The sequence below is a fragment of the Bombina bombina genome, chromosome 8, assembly GCF_027579735.1.
Source record: "Bombina bombina isolate aBomBom1 chromosome 8, aBomBom1.pri, whole genome shotgun sequence".
Lineage (NCBI taxonomy): Eukaryota > Metazoa > Chordata > Amphibia > Anura > Bombinatoridae > Bombina > Bombina bombina.
Genome location: NC_069506.1, coordinates 287936022 through 287960250, shown reverse-complemented (window position 1 = coordinate 287960250; position 24229 = coordinate 287936022). Strand labels below are relative to the sequence as shown.

The 24229-nt window shown below is 36.9% G+C and overlaps 1 protein-coding gene across 7 annotated transcripts in view; it reads left to right on the top strand.

Annotated features, from left to right (window-relative positions):
* The window catches only part of MTOR (mechanistic target of rapamycin kinase), a 531718-nt gene that overhangs the window by 37378 nt on the left and 470111 nt on the right, over window positions 1-24229 (top strand). For all 7 annotated transcript variants that reach the window (XM_053691448.1, XM_053691447.1, XM_053691446.1 and 4 more), the window contains exons 13-14: window positions 1359-1564; window positions 3148-3270. In XM_053691448.1, the coding sequence (XP_053547423.1) occupies window positions 1359-1564; window positions 3148-3270 (329 nt within the window). The remainder of the gene's footprint in view (window positions 1-1358; window positions 1565-3147; window positions 3271-24229) is intronic.

The following is a 24229-nucleotide window of genomic DNA, read 5'->3' as shown; positions in this document are numbered from 1 at the left end:
CGGATAAGGTAGTCCTGCGTACTAAACCTGGGTTCTTACCTAAGGTAGTTACTAACAGGAATATCAATCAAGAGATTGTTGTTCCTTCTTTATGCCCAAATCCTTCTTCAAAGAAGGAACGTCTACTGCACAACCTGGATGTAGTCCGTGCTCTAAAATTTTACTTACAGGCAACTAAGGAATTTCGACAAACGTCTTCTCTGTTTGTCATTTACTCTGGGCAGAGGAGAGGTCAAAAAGCTTCCGCTACCTCTCTTTCTTTTTGGCTTCGTAGCATAATTCGTTTAGCTTATGAGACTGCTGGACAGCAGCCTCCTGAAAGAATTACAGCTCATTCTACTAGAGCTGTGGCTTCCACTTGGGCCTTCAAGAATGAGGCCTCTGTTGAACAGATTTGCAAGGCTGCAACTTGGTCTTCGCTTCATACTTTTTCCAAATTTTACAAATTTGACACTTTTGCTTCATCGGAGGCTATTTTTGGGAGAAAGGTTCTTCAGGCAGTGGTTCCTTCTGTATAAAGAGCCTGCCTATCCCTCCCGTCATCCGTGTACTTTTGCTTTGGTATTGGTATCCCAGAAGTAATGATGACCCGTGGATTGATCACACTTAACAGAAGAAAACATAATTTATGCTTACCTGATAAATTCCTTTCTTCTGTAGTGTGATCAGTCCACGGCCCGCCCTGTTTTTAAGGCAGGTAAATATTTTTTAATTTATACTCCAGTCACCACTTCACCCTTGGCTTTTCCTTTCTCGTTGGTCCTTGGTCGAATGACTGGGAGTGACGTAGAGGGGAGGAGCTATATGCAGCTCTGCTGGGTGAATCCTCTTGCACTTCCTGTTGGGGAGGAGTAATATCCCAGAAGTAATGATGACCCGTGGACTGATCACACTACAGAAGAAAGGAATTTATCAGGTAAGCATAAATTATGTTTTACATAGCCCATCTGGTAGTGTTTTTATAAAAATGTATAGTTTGAAAATCAGCAAAATGTTCTTAAAAAATAAGCCAGACTCCTAACCAAGCCCCACAGTGTCAGATGTATACTGATGTCTACAGATTCCTGCTGCTCCTGTTTATGTTATTTATTTTTTATATGAGGGGTGGGGGAATGTCTGCTTTTCTTGTTTACCCAGCCCCTTTCAATGGGTTTCCCAGCTAAACTCATTAACAGTGCTAAACGGAGAGCTTTTAAGTAATTGTTTAAAAGGTTTTATACTGGATTTTTAGATCAGTGTCTGTGCATATTCTTCTTTATAGTAGTGTCTATTACATTCAGTTATATGTAAATTGGTGTATACTGTCCCTTTAAATGCAGTAAAGTCTCAATTCCACTTCCTTATTCTCTGACTGCCAGATCCCGACATCCGCTACTGTGTGTTGGCCTCTTTGGATGAGCGTTTTGATACTCACCTGGCACAGGCAGAAAACCTTCAAGCTCTGTTTGTGGCCCTGAATGATGAAGTGTTTGAGATCCGCGAGCTTGCGATCTGCACCATCGGACGTCTGAGCAGCATGAACCCTGCTTTTGTCATGCCGTTTCTGCGCAAGATGCTTATCCAGGTAAATAGTCTTATTACAGTGTCTATAATGTACATGTTTGTAGAAGAATAATTATCTTTCTTAACAAATGCTTCATAACTTACCCTTAGGGGATATTAATTTAATGTCTCTACTGTGTTTAGTTTCTTTATAAATTCTCAGCTAATTTATCGCACAAGGTTTTGTGTGGTTTTGCTATTTTGTGATTAACTGATATCTAGTAGCCCCAAGTCTAAGAAAGTTTAGATAGAAATCCAGACAAAACTGCAAAAATAGAGTTATCAACTGTCTGAATGAGCGTTATCTATTAAATGTTTTCTTCTTCAATTTATTATTCACTTATTTCTGTTGTTGCTTTTTTATTATTAATAATGGGACAGTTAGTTTACCCTCCTCTTTATTTTGTTCCCAATGATCCACTTTACCTGCTGAGAGTGTATTAAATTATTTACGGATCATTCCTTTACCTTTATATCCTCATTTGAAATAGCTGACTTTGCCTGTGGTATCCCCACCTAGAGTGAAAGTTTCTATACTTAAAGGGACACTGAACCCAAATTGTTTCTTTCATGATTCAGATAGAGCATGAAATGTTAATCAACTTTCTAATTTACCTCTAATATCAATTTTTCTTCTTTTTGTTTCTATCTTTATTTTAAAGCAGGGATGAAAATCTTAGCAGCCAGCCCATTTTAGGTTCAGCACCATGGATAGAGCTTGCTTATTTGAGGCTTACATTTACCCACCAATAAGCAAGCATAACCCAGGTTCTCAATGAAAAATGGGCCGGCTCCTATGCATCACATTCCTGCTTTTTAAATAAAGATAGCAAGAAAACAAAGAAAATTTGATATATCAATTTTCTTTGTTCTCTTACTATCTTTATTTGAAAAAGAAGGCATTTAAGCTTTTTTTTTTTTTTTTTTTTGTTCAGTACTCTGGACAGCACTGTTTTATTGGTGGATGAATGTATCCATGAATCAGCAAGGACAACCCAGGTTGTTCACCAAAAATGGTCCGGCATCTAAACTTACATTCTTGCATTTCAAATAAAGATACCAAGAGAATGAAGAAAATTTGATAATAGGAGTAAATTAGAAAGTTGTTTAAAATTTCATGCTCTATCTGAATCATGAAAGAAAAAATTTGGGTTCAGTGTCCCTTTAAGTATCGGCTATAAAACAGATGTGTAAACATAGCAGAAATTACACCCCCAGTTGGAGGTAGAGAGAACAACTAAAAAAAATGTATGTTTTATTAGCTGTATCTCTCCTAAGTATTGGGCTTTGGTATACAGACAGAGATAATATAAAGAAGCATGTGGGTGTACAGAAAGTGATAAAATAAGGAGATCTAATTTCTACGCAAGCTCAACTCATTTTAGTGGGTTGTGGTTTAAAAGAACAAAACCAGATATTTCATATAGAAAAATAAACCCAAATAAGCAATTTGTCATGCATTTTATACTCTGCAACTGGTATAACAAACAAATCGTTGGAAACACATTAAGGGAAAACAATTTTAGAGTACACTGTCCCTTTAAATACCAGTTTTGTAGCCTTCATAACTATTTGCATCAAGAGGTTCATGCTTATTTCCTTTAGATTCTTACGGAGCTGGAACACAGTGGAGTCGGCAGGAATAAAGAACAAAGTGCTCGCATGTTGGGGCACCTTGTATCCAATGCCCCACGTCTTATCCGTCCTTATATGGAGCCCATCCTGAAGGTATAGTTTGTGTATAACCTTTATGTAGCATCTGCTGTACACCTGCTTTACATCTGTTGATTTATTACAGTAGCTGTTTGCAGCACACAGCCTGTGTCCTGGACATGTGAATATTTCTGCACTTTAGCAGAAAAAGGAAAATCCCATCAGATCACATTTGTGTGTTTGCTTCTCAGTTGCATAATATACGAGGCTGAAAGAGAACAAAAATCTATTGTTTATCATTCAAAGATCCCCTAAATTTCCTAAAATTATAATAGAATACCTGCCAAGTCATCGGTGACAAATTGTCTAACATTGCTACATCAGCTGTCATATTCATAGGTACTGTATTTACCCAAAAATATATCAAAGCCCTCTGTAAATGTATCTGCTTCTGATTTGGTGACAGATGCTCTCATGAATACAGTGTGTTTTTGGCTGATATTGGCTTAAATGCTATAAGTAAAATGTCTTTGTTTAGTCATCTATAGATTATGTGAATATTACCCGATATGAGAAAAACAGTAAATGTATTACAGACATATACACAGTTGTCATAGAATATATTTTAGTAATTATTTGAGAATGGTATACAGGAGTGGGGCAATATAAATGTTATTCACCTAGATTACAAGTTTTGCGTTCGGGTTTTAACGCTGAAAAAAATGGTAATTTCAGCGTTAAAACAGCACCGCAGCCATTACAAGTCTTGTCGGTATAGCTGTACCGCAAGCCTTTTAGCCCAGCCATTACGAGTTTTGCGATGAGGCTAAAAAGCTTGCGTTTCAGTCTATACCGACAAGATTCGTTTCACAATCTGAGAGCAGTAATTATGAGTTTTTTGCAACAATACTGTTACATAAAACTCATAACTAAACTGTTACAAAGTACACTAAACGCCCATAAACTACCTATTAACCCCTAAACCGAGGCTCTCCCACATCGCAAACACTATATTAAACTTATCCCCTAATCTGCCGCTCCCAACATCGCCGCCACTAATAAAATTTATTAACCCCTATTCCACCGCTCCCTGACATCGTCACTACTATACTAAACTTATTAACCCCTATTCCCCTGCACCCCAACATCGCCCACACTATAATAAAGATATTAACCCCTATTCCGCCGCTCACAGCCAACGCCACTATAATAAATCTATTAACCCCTAAACCGCAAGCCCCCATAACGAAATATACTAAATTAAACTATTAACCCATAAACCAGAAGCCGCCCACAATGAAATATACTAAATTAAACTATTAACCCCTAAACCGAAAGCCCCCACATCCCAATAAACTAATTTAAACTAGTAACCCCTAAACCTAACGCCCCCCTAACTTTATATTAAAATTACAGTTTCCCTATCTTAAATTAAATTAAAACTTACCTGTCAAATTAAAAAAACTAAGTTTAAACTAACAATTAAACTAATATAACTATTAAACTAAAATTAAACTAACTACCAACTAAATAAAACTAAAATACACATTAAAAAAATCATAACACTACTATAAAAATTACAAAATATCTAATTACAAAAAATAAAAAATACTAAATTACAAAAAATAACAAACTAAATTATCAAAAATAAAAAGAATTACACCTAATTTAAAGGTCCTATAAAATAAAAAAACCCACCCAAAATAAAAAAAACCTAGCCTACAATAAAATACCAATAGCCCTTAAAAGGGCCTTTTGTAGGGCATTGCCCTAAGTTAAACAGCTCTTTTACCTGTAAAGAAAATACAAAGACCCCCAACAGTAAAACCCACCACCCAACCAACCCCCCAAAATAAAATAACCTAACTCTATCAAAAACCTAAGATACCCCTTGCCCTGAAAAGGGCATTTGTATGGGCATTGTCCTTAAAAGCGCATTTAGCTCTTTTAAGAAAAGCCTAAACTAAAAAAAAAAAAAAAATACACCCCAAAAAGTTAAAAAAGTTCTAACACTAACCCCGAGGTCTTCATCCATGTGGCTCCATCTTCATCCATCGCGGGACCGGCATCTTCTTCATCCCTGCGGAGGCGGAGTGGTCGATGCGCAAAGGCAGAAGTCCTCTTCATGTGATCGTCCGTCGCACACTGAGGATTGAAATGCAAGGTACCCCTTTTATACTGGGGGTACCATTTTATTCCTATTGGCTGAAAATTTTGAATTGCCCAATAGGAATTAGGGCTGCTAAAATTCTATTGGCTGTTCAAATGTAATGTTAGTGGGTCTTTGTATTTTTTTCAGAAAAAGAGCTGATATCTTTAGGGCAATGCCCTACAAAAGGCCCTTTTAAGGGCTATTGGTAGTTTATTCTAGATTACTAAACAGAAAAGGAGATAAAAGAAGGCGCCAACATAGTGCGATTACCAGTGAGATGGGACACGCAGTGCAAGTAAAATCAAATACTCACAGGATAACAGACACTTGAGAAGTGTCACAAAAGCATCCTGGACCCTCTGAGTCGTCCAGCTGACTCCCACTCCACTGTGGTAATGAAACCGCTCGTCACTGCCAATCAAGGTAGCTACGCTGGTGGTCTCAGATCCGCTTTTTGTCTTGGCTGCAGTCAGTGTTGCAAAAGGGACTGGCTAAAAATCCACTCGATCCAGGATGTAGCAGTTCAAATCAGTATACTCCAAAGAGGAGTAAAACAGCCGGGCAAATTTGATATTAGTTGTAAAATGGCAAATCAAATATTACCAAAGGTAGAAAAGAAAGTTCGTGGCTACAATCTTAAAATATGTAAGACTTTAATGGCACAACGTTTCTCGGTCTGTACGTGACCGTTTCCTCAGGTGCATAAGTGTATAATACAACACATAAAAACCACGAACTTATAACAATCAGTACGGCGTCCTCAAATGCGCACCGCGCATGTGTGTAGGTGTGTCTAGATGCTGGGAGTTACACTTGCAACAAACTAACCAATAAGGTGCTTGAACTGATACACACCCTAATGGTTACGTAAATAGTGCATTATTTACCAATGCGGTGCTGATAGTAAACCGCACCATTTAATTTAAAAACAATAATATAGTTATATTTAATATAATCGTTAGGCGCAATAGACTCGTAGTCGCTAGAATTATGATATGTAGATAAAATTTTCCTATTGTTAAAAAGCAAATAACTACCAGATCGGGCACACCTACTAACATTGCATACATTTATTATGTTATGAACCTATATATAGCTGATAGCTACTAAAATACTAAATTAACATATATATATTTATAATGATACAAATGTTAAATTATCACACAAATTCTAAAGTGTAAAATCCCCAATCATGGGTATATCTAGATCCTCACATAAAAATATATATTTGTACATATTTCTAAAAATCACCATAAAATTACTATTAAAAGAGGATGCAATGTCTTAGAAATAAATAGAAAAATATTAAAAACAAATTACTCCTCTAGGGAGGATGCAGATAGATCCAACAAACTAATATATATACACACAGTCCTGTACCGAAGCGTCTCTGTAGAGGACTCAATTTCTAGATATTAAAATCTGTGTATGGCTATTCCAGAAATGTATACATAACTAAATAGTGTGTGCTACATAACCGCTGCAATGTGTCAGTCGATATACTTAAACTGGTTTTAATGGGTTAATGGACAGATATGTTATAATAGCTCCACTCTCCATGTTTAATGTATCTCTTTACAAAGTATGTGTGGTAGAAAAATGCCCCCATATTATATAGCAGGTGGTAAAAAAGAGATATATACAGGTTTATGGGGAATGAACAATAATCCTAGCTAAAACTAGCTTAGCAGATAAAATGGGATTGGGATACTCAAATATACTGGGAGAGGATAGTGAATATATTGCTTTCTCATTAGAGAGTATTTTATACTAAGTTACTATGCCTCTGGTTGGAGGATACACCTCCTATCGTTCTAGTATAGGATCTGCATATTTCTGTGAATGCAGTCTTCATAGTTCTGACACGGGGATAATAACGCGCCGATACAAGGGATATGAACTTCTATATTTCATTTCTAATTTTAAACTAGTCTAATTGGTGTGGCGGATCAGGTGGGGGGGCCTAGATAGGGCTTATATTGAGGGATATCGAGGGCCTATATGTGGACTAAATACATGTGGACTATATAAGGATGTTCAATTAAAAGCAGCCATGTCAATATTTGCATTTAAGCCAGCCGGGGACAGGGTGCGCATCTTCCAGATCCAAAAAGTCTCCCTTTGTCTTAGATGCAAATATCTGTTTCTGCCCCATTTGGGGTACACTTGTTCTAAAGGGAATATATTAAACGTATTAGATGTGTTAGTATGACATAAGTTGGCATGTCTAGGGACACTATGATTGGCAATGTTTTTACTAATGTTCCTTAAGTGTTCCCCCCATCTTTTTTTGAGGGGTCTCGAGGTTCTGCCCACGTACTGAACCCCACAGCTGCACTCTAGCAAATAGACTACAAATGCCGTATCACATGTAAAGTGTGATTTAATGTGAAATTTTTCTTTACTAGTATAAGACACAAATTCAGTTCTCTTACTATTCGTATATTGGCATAATCCACAGTTGGCTCTATTGCATTTAAAAAAACCTGGTTTACCTAAAAGCCTATTGCCTGTTTGACTTGTTTTTATATTTTTGTTATATGTCGAAACTCTTTTCTTCATTACAATTTTACTGGGAGCTAGTATATTTTTCAACGTGGGAGCACGTCTAAACGTACACACAGGTGATTCTCCTATACTCTCCCTTAACAGAGGGTCCCCTGATAGAATATGCCAGTATTTACCTAGAATATTTTTGATTTTATTATGATTATTGTTAAATTGTGTTATAAATCTGACTTTCTCATTCCCCTTGATCGATCCTCCAATTTGTGTAGTCCCCTTGTTTTTGATGAAGAAATCATCTCTGCATTTATTCCTGGCTCTCATGTAACTATTCTCAATAAGATCTAAAGGGTAATATTTCTCAATAAACCTTTTTTTCAAAATATTCGCTTGTATGTCATAACTGGCTAAATCAGTGCAATTCCTGCGAATTCTACAAAATTGATTGTAAGGAATATTTTTCTTCCAAGGTAAGTGGTGGTTGCTTTTATAGTTCAAATAACTATTAGCATCCACCGACTTAAAAAAAGTTTTGGTAGAGATCCTGCCTGTGGTATCCCATGTTAATATGAGATCCAGAAATTCTATACTTGTTGCATCAATTTTAGAGGTGAACTTAAGGCCCAATGAGTTATTATTTAGACTATCCATAAAATTCTGAGCTAATGAGAATTTTAAACAAAACTGAGACAGAGATAGAGGAAATCCAAAAAAACTTACTGAAGTTTGAGTCTAGTACAGATTATGCTAAATTTACCCAAGAAGTACAAGATAAATCTGATGTTTTCCAAAAGAAAATTGTATCCACCAAAATTAAAAAGTTAGCAAGGGATGAACAAGATTATCTAGAAGACAAAGTATATGATGTATATTCTAGTAATAAAGCAGAAGAAGCTGAAAACCAGGAGTCTACATCTAATGAAACTAGGACAGACACCTGGGTCAAAGTTAATTATAGAAAACCTAAAGACAAAAAGAAAAATGTCCAGTTTAGGAATAACAACCCTAATGGAGATAGGAGGTCTTCTGCTAGTAACAGCAATTATTCATCCAACTATTGGAATCAGGCTTCCCACCAAGAGAGAGGGGTCGATAATCATTATTATACGCCTAAGAATAATTATACTAATGAATGGAGACGTTGGTCCAACAGGGATCATCAAAACGAATTTGGTCACCAACAGTATAGACCTCACCAGTTTTCAGATAACACAAGGGATCATAATACCTATACATCCAGGAATAATTATCATAATGAGGATAAAAGCCATATGGCGAATAACAGTAACTTTACACAAAGACATGAGAGAGAACACACTAACAGTCAGCAGGTTTTTCATCAGGCACAGAGATTACCGCACAACTCCCCGCAGGTAAGACACACACCAATACGATTGAAACAATTAGAAAGAGGCCCAGAAAGAGAGAATGTAATAACTACTCCGAAAAAAAGATCGTACGCCAACGTGGCAGCAGAGGGAGAGCTAAGTCATCCCAAAAGGAGAAATTTAAACGAATGAGGGAGAACATCTTTAATTTATCTGATCACATTTTAACCAATGAGGAGGTGAGAGTTCTCAATAGAGGACTCTCTTTCTGCCCCTCCAAAAACCACAATTTGTTCGAATTATTCGTAGATCTGAACAAATTTGTGCGAAAATTGTCTATCCAAAGATATTTTTGTGAGAAAAAACTTAAAGGCACTGGTCATGCACCTATTTTAACTAATGAAATGGCAGAAAGGCCCTTGACAGATATCATTTATTTTGAGCCTGAGACATTATGTGACGAACTATTTGACAACTACCTACACTCTGACTTGACCCCAAAATCCAATTTTAATCCCCCTTGCACAGGAACCAGCTTAGAAATTTTTCAAAATCTGGTTCTTGAAGAATTCGGCAAACTTTCTGAAAATAATATAAAGAATCCCAATCTGAATACTTATGAATTAACAGCTTTATCTAGACTGGCAACCAACAATAATCTGGCAATTAGACAGGCTGACAAGGGAGGGGGGATAGTAATACAAAACATTCAAGATTACATTAAAGAAGCTGACCGTATACTCTTGGACACTGAGTATTATAAATTATTAACATTCAATCCCACAGCAAAATTTCTAACAAATCTGATTAAAATGGTTGATGCTGGCTGGTTAGAGGGAATACTCACAAAGAAAGAGAGAGATTATTTAATACCATATGCACCTAACTTGGCATATTACTATCACCTCCCTAAGATTCACAAGAGTATGGTAGACCCTCCAGGGAGGCCCATCATATCAGGAATTGACAATTTAACATGCAATTTATCTGAATATGTCGATTCCTTTTTAAAGAAATATGTGATCACCTTAAAATCCTACATTAAAGATACACCAGACCTAATATATAAGTTATCCAGTATTAATAAAGAAGGGAGAGACTTGGTCTGGCTGACCTGTGATGTCTCTGCTTTGTACTCCAACATTACACACCATTTGGGAATCCAAGCCATTAAACATTACCTAGAGAGAGACATATACATTCCAGTCAAACAAAGGGATTTTTTATTGGAATGTATATCTTTTGTATTGAAAAATAATTATTTTGTATATCAGGAGAAATTTTATCTGCAGATCAGGGGAACGGCCATGGGGACCAGGTTCGCCCCTAGTTTTGCTAATCTCTTTATGGGATTCTTTGAGGAACAATATATATATTCTTCCTCCTATGGGGCGAACCTGGTCTTCTATGGCCGTTTTATAGATGACCTCTTATTTATTTGGGATGGGGACATCTCATTAGCTCAGAATTTTATGGATAGTCTAAATAATAACTCATTGGGCCTTAAGTTCACCTCTAAAATTGATGCAACAAGTATAGAATTTCTGGATCTCATATTAACATGGGATACCACAGGCAGGATCTCTACCAAAACTTTTTTTAAGTCGGTGGATGCTAATAGTTATTTGAACTATAAAAGCAACCACCACTTACCTTGGAAGAAAAATATTCCTTACAATCAATTTTGTAGAATTCGCAGGAATTGCACTGATTTAGCCAGTTATGACATACAAGCGAATATTTTGAAAAAAAGGTTTATTGAGAAATATTACCCTTTAGATCTTATTGAGAATAGTTACATGAGAGCCAGGAATAAATGCAGAGATGATTTCTTCATCAAAAACAAGGGGACTACACAAATTGGAGGATCGATCAAGGGGAATGAGAAAGTCAGATTTATAACACAATTTAACAATAATCATAATAAAATCAAAAATATTCTAGGTAAATACTGGCATATTCTATCAGGGGACCCTCTGTTAAGGGAGAGTATAGGAGAATCACCTGTGTGTACGTTTAGACGTGCTCCCACGTTGAAAAATATACTAGCTCCCAGTAAAATTGTAATGAAGAAAAGAGTTTCGACATATAACAAAAATATAAAAACAAGTCAAACAGGCAATAGGCTTTTAGGTAAACCAGGTTTTTTTAAATGCAATAGAGCCAACTGTGGATTATGCCAATATACGAATAGTAAGAGAACTGAATTTGTGTCTTATACTAGTAAAGAAAAATTTCACATTAAATCACACTTTACATGTGATACGGCATTTGTAGTCTATTTGCTAGAGTGCAGCTGTGGGGTTCAGTACGTGGGCAGAACCTCGAGACCCCTCAAAAAAAGATGGGGGGAACACTTAAGGAACATTAGTAAAAACATTGCCAATCATAGTGTCCCTAGACATGCCAACTTATGTCATACTAACACATCTAATACGTTTAATATATTCCCTTTAGAACAAGTGTACCCCAAATGGGGCAGAAACAGATATTTGCATCTAAGACAAAGGGAGACTTTTTGGATCTGGAAGATGCGCACCCTGTCCCCGGCTGGCTTAAATGCAAATATTGACATGGCTGCTTTTAATTGAACATCCTTATATAGTCCACCTGTATTTAGTCCACATATAGGCCCTCGATATCCCTCAATATAAGCCCTATCTAGGCCCCCCCACCTGATCCGCCACACCAATTAGACTAGTTTAAAATTAGAAATGAAATATAGAAGTTCATATCCCTTGTATCGGCGCGTTATTATCCCCGTGTCAGAACTATGAAGACTGCATTCACATAAATATGCAGATCCTATACTAGAACGATAGGAGGTGTATCCTCCAACCAGAGGCATAGTAACTTAGTATAAAATACTCTCTAATGAGAAAGCAATATATTCACTATCCTCTCCCAGTATATTTGAGTATCCCAATCCCATTTTATCTGCTAAGCTAGTTTTAGCTAGGATTATTGTTCATTCCCCATAAACCTGTATATATCTCTTTTTTACCACCTGCTATATAATATGGGGGCATTTTTCTACCACACATACTTTGTAAAGAGATACATTAAACATGGAGAGTGGAGCTATTATAACATATCTGTCCATTAACCCATTAAAACCAGTTTAAGTATATCGACTGACACATTGCAGCGGTTATGTAGCACACACTATTTAGTTATGTATACATTTCTGGAATAGCCATACACAGATTTTAATATCTAGAAATTGAGTCCTCTACAGAGACGCTTCGGTACAGGACTGTGTGTATATATATTAGTTTGTTGGATCTATCTGCATCCTCCCTAGAGGAGTAATTTGTTTTTAATATTTTTCTATTTATTTCTAAGACATTGCATCCTCTTTTAATAGTAATTTTATGGTGATTTTTAGAAATATGTACAAATATATATTTTTATGTGAGGATCTAGATATACCCATGATTGGGGATTTTACACTTTAGAATTTGTGTGATAATTTAACATTTGTATCATTATAAATATATATATGTTAATTTAGTATTTTAGTAGCTATCAGCTATATATAGGTTCATAACATAATAAATGTATGCAATGTTAGTAGGTGTGCCCGATCTGGTAGTTATTTGCTTTTTAACAATAGGAAAATTTTATCTACATATCATAATTCTAGCGACTACGAGTCTATTGCGCCTAACGATTATATTAAATATAACTATATTATTGTTTTTAAATTAAATGGTGCGGTTTACTATCAGCACCGCATTGGTAAATAATGCACTATTTACGTAACCATTAGGGTGTGTATCAGTTCAAGCACCTTATTGGTTAGTTTGTTGCAAGTGTAACTCCCAGCATCTAGACACACCTACACACATGCGCGGTGCGCATTTGAGGACGCCGTACTGATTGTTATAAGTTCGTGGTTTTTATGTGTTGTATTATACACTTATGCACCTGAGGAAACGGTCACGTACAGACCGAGAAACGTTGTGCCATTAAAGTCTTACATATTTTAAGATTGTAGCCACGAACTTTCTTTTCTACCTTTGGTAATATTTGATTTGCCATTTTACAACTAATATCAAATTTGCCCGGCTGTTTTACTCCTCTTTGGAGTATACTGATTTGAACTGCTACATCCTGGATCGAGTGGATTTTTAGCCAGTCCCTTTTGCAACACTGACTGCAGCCAAGACAAAAAGCGGATCTGAGACCACCAGCGTAGCTACCTTGATTGGCAGTGACGAGCGGTTTCATTACCACAGTGGAGTGGGAGTCAGCTGGACGACTCAGAGGGTCCAGGATGCTTTTGTGACACTTCTCAAGTGTCTGTTATCCTGTGAGTATTTGATTTTACTTGCACTGCGTGTCCCATCTCACTGGTAATCGCACTATGTTGGCGCCTTCTTTTATCTCCTTTTCTGTTTAGTATCTACCCCCCCGGGCCACCAACAGGGATCGTTTGAAGAAGTGCTTGCCTCATGTGATTTGGAGAATAAACCCATTACATTTATAACCTCAAGAACTTTGTTTTTTGGGACGATATCACTATATCATTGTGTCTATTAGTGACCATTGTTTTGCATTTTAATGTTAGTACCCCTTTTATGCTAAGGAGTATATTGATATGACCATATTAATCCACTAGCATTCAATGTTATCTGAGTGTCTACATAGGAATCACTTTAAATTAATTTTATTTTTGCAACCAACACTATTTTGATTGTCTTTTCACAAACACTTTACAATTCATTGTATTAGTGTCAGTAACTTCTTGACCGCTGGCGCACTAATTATATTTTTTATATATAGTTTTTGTTCACACATTTGGGAATTGATTAGGTTGCGACAGGGTCTGAATGTTACACTTGAAATATTGGTAATTGTGGGTTACTTTGACCACTTAATATTAAGCATACCCACCTGAGCAACAGCTTACTAGCAGAGGTATTATCTGATTATACACCTCATTTAGTGGAAACCACCAACACTCATTCACGAGAGTTTGCACATATTCACACGATTTTATGATTTTGGTATTTTGATTAGCACCAACAATCACCTATTGAATTCACAACACTAGAACACTTTGTATATCATACATTTTTCATTTATATTACGATATATTGTGTATACATCACGTACACATATATATATATATTTTTTATAAGAGCACACCACTTACTAGTAAAATGCAGAGTAAAGATCAAAGGATCAATAATAGAAAAGCCATAAGTTGCAATGAAAACGCTATAGATATGTGTAATGAATCTACTAGTGATCTATCTATGGTTCAATTATTTCATAAACTTGAGGAAGCTCTAAAAAATGAACACAGACATTGGTGGGACATAGATACACTTCGTAAATATAAAGAAAGGGGGCATTTACCCAGGGGTTTGAGGATATCTAAACAATGTTCTTTTAAACAGGACCCTGAACTAACCACTAAATGGCTTAGTATTTTAACTGAATGTTCATTCAAGCTTATAGATCTTTTAATTGAATATCGGGAGACTCTTTTAAACAAAACTGAGACAGAGATAGAGGAAATCCAAAAAAACTTACTGAAGTTTGAGTCTAGTACAGATTATGCTAAATTTACCCAAGAAGTACAAGATAAATCTGATGTTTTCCAAAAGAAAATTGTATCCACCAAAATTAAAAAGTTAGCAAGGGATGAACAAGATTATCTAGAAGACAAAGTATATGATGTATATTCTAGTAATAAAGCAGAAGAAGCTGAAAACCAGGAGTCTACATCTAATGAAACTAGGACAGACACCTGGGTCAAATGTCCAGTTTAGGAATAACAACCCTAATGGAGATAGGAGGTCTTCTGCTAGTAACAGCAATTATTCATCCAACTATTGGAATCAGGCTTCCCACCAAGAGAGAGGGGTCGATAATCATTATTATACGCCTAAGAATAATTATACTAATGAATGGAGACGTTGGTCCAACAGGGATCATCAAAACGAATTTGGTCACCAACAGTATAGACCTCACCAGTTTTCAGATAACACAAGGGATCATAATACCTATACATCCAGGAATAATTATCATAATGAGGATAAAAGCCATATGGCGAATAACAGTAACTTTACACAAAGACATGAGAGAGAACACACTAACAGTCAGCAGGTTTTTCATCAGGCACAGAGATTACCGCACAACTCCCCGCAGGTAAGACACACACCAATACGATTGAAACAATTAGAAAGAGGCCCAGAAAGAGAGAATGTAATAACTACTCCGAAAAAAAGATCGTACGCCAACGTGGCAGCAGAGGGAGAGCTAAGTCATCCCAAAAGGAGAAATTTAAACGAATGAGGGAGAACATCTTTAATTTATCTGATCACATTTTAACCAATGAGGAGGTGAGAGTTCTCAATAGAGGACTCTCTTTCTGCCCCTCCAAAAACCACAATTTGTTCGAATTATTCGTAGATCTGAACAAATTTGTGCGAAAATTGTCTATCCAAAGATATTTTTGTGAGAAAAAACTTAAAGGCACTGGTCATGCACCTATTTTAACTAATGAAATGGCAGAAAGGCCCTTGACAGATATCATTTATTTTGAGCCTGAGACATTATGTGACGAACTATTTGACAACTACCTACACTCTGACTTGACCCCAAAATCCAATTTTAATCCCCCTTGCACAGGAACCAGCTTAGAAATTTTTCAAAATCTGGTTCTTGAAGAATTCGGCAAACTTTCTGAAAATAATATAAAGAATCCCAATCTGAATACTTATGAATTAACAGCTTTATCTAGACTGGCAACCAACAATAATCTGGCAATTAGACAGGCTGACAAGGGAGGGGGGATAGTAATACAAAACATTCAAGATTACATTAAAGAAGCTGACCGTATACTCTTGGACACTGAGTATTATAAATTATTAACATTCAATCCCACAGCAAAATTTCTAACAAATCTGATTAAAATGGTTGATGCTGGCTGGTTAGAGGGAATACTCACAAAGAAAGAGAGAGATTATTTAATACCATATGCACCTAACTTGGCATATTACTATCACCTCCCTAAGATTCACAAGAGTATGGTAGACCCTCCAGGGAGGCCCATCATATCAGGAATTGACAATTTAACATGCAATTTATCTGAATATGTCGATTCCTTTTTAAAGAAATATGTGATCACCTTAAAATCCTACATTAAAGATACACCAGACCTAATATATAAGTTATCCAGTATTAATAAAGAAGGGAGAGACTTGGTCTGGCTGACCTGTGATGTCTCTGCTTTGTACTCCAACATTACACACCATTTGGGAATCCAAGCCATTAAACATTACCTAGAGAGAGACATATACATTCCAGTCAAACAAAGGGATTTTTTATTGGAATGTATATCTTTTGTATTGAAAAATAATTATTTTGTATATCAGGAGAAATTTTATCTGCAGATCAGGGGAACGGCCATGGGGACCAGGTTCGCCCCTAGTTTTGCTAATCTCTTTATGGGATTCTTTGAGGAACAATATATATATTCTTCCTCCTATGGGGCGAACCTGGTCTTCTATGGCCGTTTTATAGATGACCTCTTATTTATTTGGGATGGGGACATCTCATTAGCTCAGAATTTTATGGATAGTCTAAATAATAACTCATTGGGCCTTAAGTTCACCTCTAAAATTGATGCAACAAGTATAGAATTTCTGGATCTCATATTAACATGGGATACCACAGGCAGGATCTCTACCAAAACTTTTTTTAAGTCGGTGGATGCTAATAGTTATTTGAACTATAAAAGCAACCACCACTTACCTTGGAAGAAAAATATTCCTTACAATCAATTTTGTAGAATTCGCAGGAATTGCACTGATTTAGCCAGTTATGACATACAAGCGAATATTTTGAAAAAAAGGTTTATTGAGAAATATTACCCTTTAGATCTTATTGAGAATAGTTACATGAGAGCCAGGAATAAATGCAGAGATGATTTCTTCATCAAAAACAAGGGGACTACACAAATTGGAGGATCGATCAAGGGGAATGAGAAAGTCAGATTTATAACACAATTTAACAATAATCATAATAAAATCAAAAATATTCTAGGTAAATACTGGCATATTCTATCAGGGGACCCTCTGTTAAGGGAGAGTATAGGAGAATCACCTGTGTGTACGTTTAGACGTGCTCCCACGTTGAAAAATATACTAGCTCCCAGTAAAATTGTAATGAAGAAAAGAGTTTCGACATATAACAAAAATATAAAAACAAGTCAAACAGGCAATAGGCTTTTAGGTAAACCAGGTTTTTTTAAATGCAATAGAGCCAACTGTGGATTATGCCAATATACGAATAGTAAGAGAACTGAATTTGTGTCTTATACTAGTAAAGAAAAATTTCACATTAAATCACACTTTACATGTGATACGGCATTTGTAGTCTATTTGCTAGAGTGCAGCTGTGGGGTTCAGTACGTGGGCAGAACCTCGAGACCCCTCAAAAAAAGATGGGGGGAACACTTAAGGAACATTAGTAAAAACATTGCCAATCATAGTGTCCCTAGACATGCCAACTTATGTCATACTAACACATCTAATACGTTTAATATATTCCCTTTAGAACAAGTGTACCCCAAATGGGGCAGAAACAGATATTTGCATCTAAGACAAAGGGAGACTTTTTGGATCTGGAAGATGCGCACCCTGTCCCCGGCTGGCTTAAATGCAAATATTGACATGGCTGCTTTTAATTGAACATCCTTATATAGTCCACCTGTATTTAGTCCACATATAGGCCCTCGATATCCCTCAATATAAGCCCTATCTAGGCCCCCCCACCTGATCCGCCACACCAATTAGACTAGTTTAAAATTAGAAATGAAATATAGAAGTTCATATCCCTTGTATCGGCGCGTTATTATCCCCGTGTCAGAACTATGAAGACTGCATTCACATAAATATGCAGATCCTATACTAGAACGATAGGAGGTGTATCCTCCAACCAGAGGCATAGTAACTTAGTATAAAATACTCTCTAATGAGAAAGCAATATATTCACTATCCTCTCCCAGTATATTTGAGTATCCCAATCCCATTTTATCTGCTAAGCTAGTTTTAGCTAGGATTATTGTTCATTCCCCATAAACCTGTATATATCTCTTTTTTACCACCTGCTATATAATATGGGGGCATTTTTCTACCACACATACTTTGTAAAGAGATACATTAAACATGGAGAGTGGAGCTATTATAACATATCTGTCCATTAACCCATTAAAACCAGTTTAAGTATATCGACTGACACATTGCAGCGGTTATGTAGCACACACTATTTAGTTATGTATACATTTCTGGAATAGCCATACACAGATTTTAATATCTAGAAATTGAGTCCTCTACAGAGACGCTTCGGTACAGGACTGTGTGTATATATATTAGTTTGTTGGATCTATCTGCATCCTCCCTAGAGGAGTAATTTGTTTTTAATATTTTTCTATTTATTTCTAAGACATTGCATCCTCTTTTAATAGTAATTTTATGGTGATTTTTAGAAATATGTACAAATATATATTTTTATGTGAGGATCTAGATATACCCATGATTGGGGATTTTACACTTTAGAATTTGTGTGATAATTTAACATTTGTATCATTATAAATATATATATGTTAATTTAGTATTTTAGTAGCTATCAGCTATATATAGGTTCATAACATAATAAATGTATGCAATGTTAGTAGGTGTGCCCGATCTGGTAGTTATTTGCTTTTTAACAATAGGAAAATTTTATCTACATATCATAATTCTAGCGACTACGAGTCTATTGCGCCTAACGATTATATTAAATATAACTATATTATTGTTTTTAAATTAAATGGTGCGGTTTACTATCAGCACCGCATTGGTAAATAATGCACTATTTACGTAACCATTAGGGTGTGTATCAGTTCAAGCACCTTATTGGTTAGTTTGTTGCAAGTGTAACTCCCAGCATCTAGACACACCTACACACATGCGCGGTGCGCATTTGAGGACGCCGTACTGATTGTTATAAGTTCGTGGTTTTTATGTGTTGTATTATACACTTATGCACCTGAGGAAACGGTCACGTACAGACCGAGAAACGTTGTGCCATTAAAGTCTTACATATTTTAAGATTGTAGCCACGAACTTTCTTTTCTACCTTTGGTAATATTTGATTTGCCATTTTACAACTAATATCAAATTTGCCCGGCTGTTTTACTCCTCTTTGGAGTATACTGATTTGAACTGCTACATCCTGGATCGAGTGGATTTTTAGCCAGTCCCTTTTGCAACACTGACTGCAGCCAAGACAAAAAGCGGATCTGAGACCACCAGCGTAGCTACCTTGATTGGCAGTGACGAGCGGTTTCATTACCACAGTGGAGTGGGAGTCAGCTGGACGACTCAGAGGGTCCAGGATGCTTTTGTGACACTTCTCAAGTGTCTGTTATCCTGTGAGTATTTGATTTTACTTGCACTGCGTGTCCCATCTCACTGGTAATCGCACTATGTTGGCGCCTTCTTTTATCTCCTTTTCTGTTTAGTATCTACCCCCCCTGGGCCACCAACAGGGATCGTTTGAAGAAGTGCTTGCCTCATGTGATTTGGAGAATAAACCCATTACATTTATAACCTCAAGAACTTTGTTTTTTGGGACGATATCACTATATCATTGTGTCTATTAGTGACCATTGTTTTGCATTTTAATGTTAGTACCCCTTTTATGCTAAGGAGTATATTGATATGACCATATTAATCCACTAGCATTCAATGTTATCTGAGTGTCTACATAGGAATCACTTTAAATTAATTTTATTTTTGCAACCAACACTATTTTGATTGTCTTTTCACAAACACTTTACAATTCATTGTATTAGTGTCAGTAACTTCTTGACCGCTGGCGCACTAATTATATTTTTTATATATAGTTTTTATTCTAGATTAGGTTTCTTTTATTGTGGGGTGTTTTTTTTTTTTTTTTAAATGGGTATTAGAATAGGAATCATTTTTATTATTTCGGATAATTTGTTTGTTATTTTGTGTAATGTTTTTTTTTTTTCGTTTTGGGGTGGGTTTTTATTTTTAGATTAGGGGTTGGGCATTTCATAAAAGAGCTGAATGTCCTTTTAAGGGCAGGAAAAAGAGCTGAATGCCCATACAAATGCCCCTTTCAGGGCAATTGGTAGATTAGGTTATACTTTATTTTTATTTTGTGTGTTTGGGACGTGGGGGTTTGTATATTTGTTAGGGGGTGTTTGTTTTTCTTGTAGGAAAAGAGCTGTTATCTTTAGGGCAATGCCCTACAAAAGGCCCTTTTAAGGGCCCTTGGTAGTTTATTATAGATTAGGGTTTTTTATTTTGGGGTGTTTTTTTTTTTTTTTTTTTTTTAAGGGTATTAGAATAGGAATCATTTTTATTATTTTGGATAATTTTGTTATTTTTTGTAATGGTAGTTTTTTTTGTTTTTTTTTTGTAATTTTAGTGTTTTTTTATTTTTGTAATGTTAGGTTTTAGTGTAAGGCAGCTTAGGTTTTATTTCACAGGTAAGTTTGTATTTATTTTAACTAGGTAGTTAGTAAATAGTTAATAACTATTGACTAACTAGTCTACCTAGTTAAAATAAATGCAAACTTACCTGTGAAATAAAACTAAAACCTTAGCTAGCTAAAATATAACTATTAGTTATATTGTAGCTAGCTTAGGTTTAATTTCTCTTGTAAGGTGTATCCAGTCCACGGATCATCCATTACTTGTGGGATATTCTCCTTCCCAACAGGAAGCTGCAAGAGGATCACCCACAGCAGAGCTGTCTATATAGCTCCTCCCCTAACTGCCACTACCAGTCATTCTCTTGCAGCTCTCGACTAGATAGGAAGTAGCTAGAGAGATGTGGTAAATTTATGTAGTTTATCTTCAATCAAAAGTTTATTATTTTCAAATGGTACCGGAGTTGTACTGTTTTAGCCTCAGGCAGAAAGTTGAAGAAGAGTCTGCCTGTGGTTTTTGATGATCTTAGCAGGTTGTAACTAAGATCCATCGCTGTTCTCACACATAACTGAAGAGATGAGGTAACTTCAGCGGGGGGAATGGCGTGCAGGGTCTCCTGCTATGAGGTATGTGCAGTTTAAATTTTTCTAGAGAAATGAATATGCTAGAAAATGCTGTTAATACCGGATTTATTTAAGGTAATCCTGATTACAGTGATTTAATAACGACTAGTATCATGCTTGCTGTAAAAGGTAATATTCTTATTACTTTCTCACATTACTGAAAATAAGATAACGTTTGCTGGAAGTGTTTAAACGTTTTTTTCTACATATTGGTGATAAAACTTTATTGGGGCCCAGTTTTTCCACATGGCTGGCTAGATTTTGCCTAGGGATAGTTTTTTATGGCCCTCTCACTGTGAGTACAGGTTGGGAGGGGCCTAATTTCAGGCCTAAATCGTGCAGTAGTTTTTGCAGCTTGAGACTTCCCTGAAGGAGTCCCCTGAACACTTAGGACCTCTACAAAGGGTTTTTGTGCCTTCAAAAGTCGTTATATGGGCAGGTAGGGCCACAGCAGAGCTTTTGTTGTGACTGTTAAAAAACGTTTATATCATTTTTTTGATCCGGTTTTGAAACTAAGGGGTTAATCATCCATTTGCAAGTGGGTACAATGCTCTGTTAGTCTATTATACACACTGTAAAAATTTCGTAAGATTTACTGCTTTTTATCACTGTTTTTCAATTTCTGACAAAATTTGTTTCTCTTAAAGGCACAGTATCGTTTTTATTTTTTGCTTGTTTACATTTATCAAAGTGTTTTCCAAGCTTGCTGGTCTCATTGCTAGTCTGTTTAAACATGTCTGACATAGAGGAAACTCCTTGTTCATTATGTTTAGAAGCCATTGTGGAACCCCTCTTAGAATGTGTACCAAATGTACTGATTTTACTTTAAGTTATAAAGATCATATTCTGTCTTTAAAAGATTTATCACCAGAGGAAATTGACAAGGGGGAAGTTATGCCGACTAACTTGCCCCACGTGTCAGAACCTTTGACTCCCGCTCAAGGGACTCCCGCTCAAGTGGCGCCAAGTACATCTAGCGCGCCCATGGCATTTACTTTACAAGACATGGCGGCAGTTATGGATCATACCCTTACAGCGGTATTGTCCAAACTACCAGGGTTACAAGGAAAGCGAGACAGCTCTGGGACTAGAAAAAATACAGCGCTCTCTGACGCTTTAGTAGCTATGTCTGATATCCCCTCACAATATGCAGAAGCTGAGGCAGGAGAGCTTCTTTCTGTGGGTGATTTTTCTGACTCAGGGAAGATGCTTCAACCTGATTCTGATATGCCTACATTTAAATTTAAGCTTGAACACCTCCGCGTGTTGCTCAGGGAGGTTTTAGCTACTCTGGATGACTGTGACACCATTATAGTGCCAGAGAAATTGTGTAGATTGGATAAATACTATGCTGTGCCTGTTTACACTGATGTTTTTCCAATACCTAAAAGGTTTTCAGAAATTATTACTAAGGAATGGGATAGACCAGGTGTACCGTTCTCTCCCCCTCCTATTTTTAAGAAAATGTTTCCAATAGATGCCGCTACACGGGACTGATGGCAAACGGTCCCTAAGGTGGAGGAAGCAGTTTCTACCCTAGCTAAGCGTACAACTATTCCCGTCGAGGACAGTTGTGCTTTTCTAGATCCAATAGATAAAAAGTTAGAGGGTTACCTTAAGAAAATGTTTATTCAACAAGGTTTTATTCTCCAACCTCTTGCATGCATTGCCCCGGTCACTGCTGCTGCGGCCTTCTGGTTTGAGTCTCTGGAAGAGGCCTTACAGGTAGAAACTCCATTGGATGATATACTTGACAAGCTTAAAGCGCTTAAGCTAGCCAATTCATTTGTTTCTGACGCCGTTGTTCATTTAACCAAACTAACGGCTAAGAACTCATGTTTTGCTATACAGGCGCGTAGGGCGCTATGGCTTAAATCCTGGTCAGCTGACGTTACTTCAAAGTCTAAGCTTCTCAACATTCCCTTCAAGGGGCAGACCCTATTCAGGCCTGGACTGAAGGAGATCATTTCTGATATTACTGGAGGAAAAGGTCATGCCCTTCCTCAGGATAGGTCTAATAAATTAAGGACCAAACAAACTAATTTTCGTGCCTTTCGAAACTTTAAGACGAGTGCGGCATCAACTCCCTCTAATGCAAAACAAGAGGGAAATTTTGCCCAGTCCAAGCCGGTCTGGAGACCTAACCAGGCCTGGAACAAAGGTAAGCAGGCCAAGAAGCCTGCTGCTGCCTCTAAGTCAGCATGAAAGATCAGCCCCCGATTCGGTAACGGATCTAGTAGGGGGCAGACTTTCTCTCTTCGCCCAGGCTTGGGCAAGAGATGTCCAGGATCCCTGGGCATTGGAAATTGTGTCCCAGGGATATCTTCTGGACTTCAAAGCTTCTTCCCCAAAAGGAAGATTTCACCTCTCACAATTATCTGCAGACCAGATAAAGAGACGCATTCTTACATTGTGTTCAAGACCTCATAGTTATGGGAGTGATCCACCCAGTTCCAAAGGAGGAACAGGGGCAAGGCGTCTATTGAAATCTCTTTGTGGTTCCCAAGAAAGAGGGAACCTTCAGACCAATCTTAGATCTCAAGATCCTAAACAAATTTCTCAGGGTCCCATCTTTCAAGATGGAGACTATTCGAACCATCCTACCTATGATCCAGGAGGGTCAATACATGACTACCGTGGACTTAAAGGATGCTTATCTTCACATTCCGATACACAAAGATCATCATCGGTTTCTCAGGTTCGCCTTCCTAGACAGGCATTACCAGTTTGTGGCTCTTCCCTTTGGGTTAGCTACGGCACCAAGAATCTTTACGAAGGTTCTAGGGTCACTTCTGGTGGTCCTAAGGCCGCGGGGCATAGCAGTAGCCCCTTACTTAGACGACATTCTGATACAGGCATCGAATTTCCAAATTGCCAAGTCCCATACGGACATTGTTCTGGCATTCCTGAGGTCTCATGGGTGGAAAGTGAACGAAAAGAAGAGTTATCTATCCCCTCTCA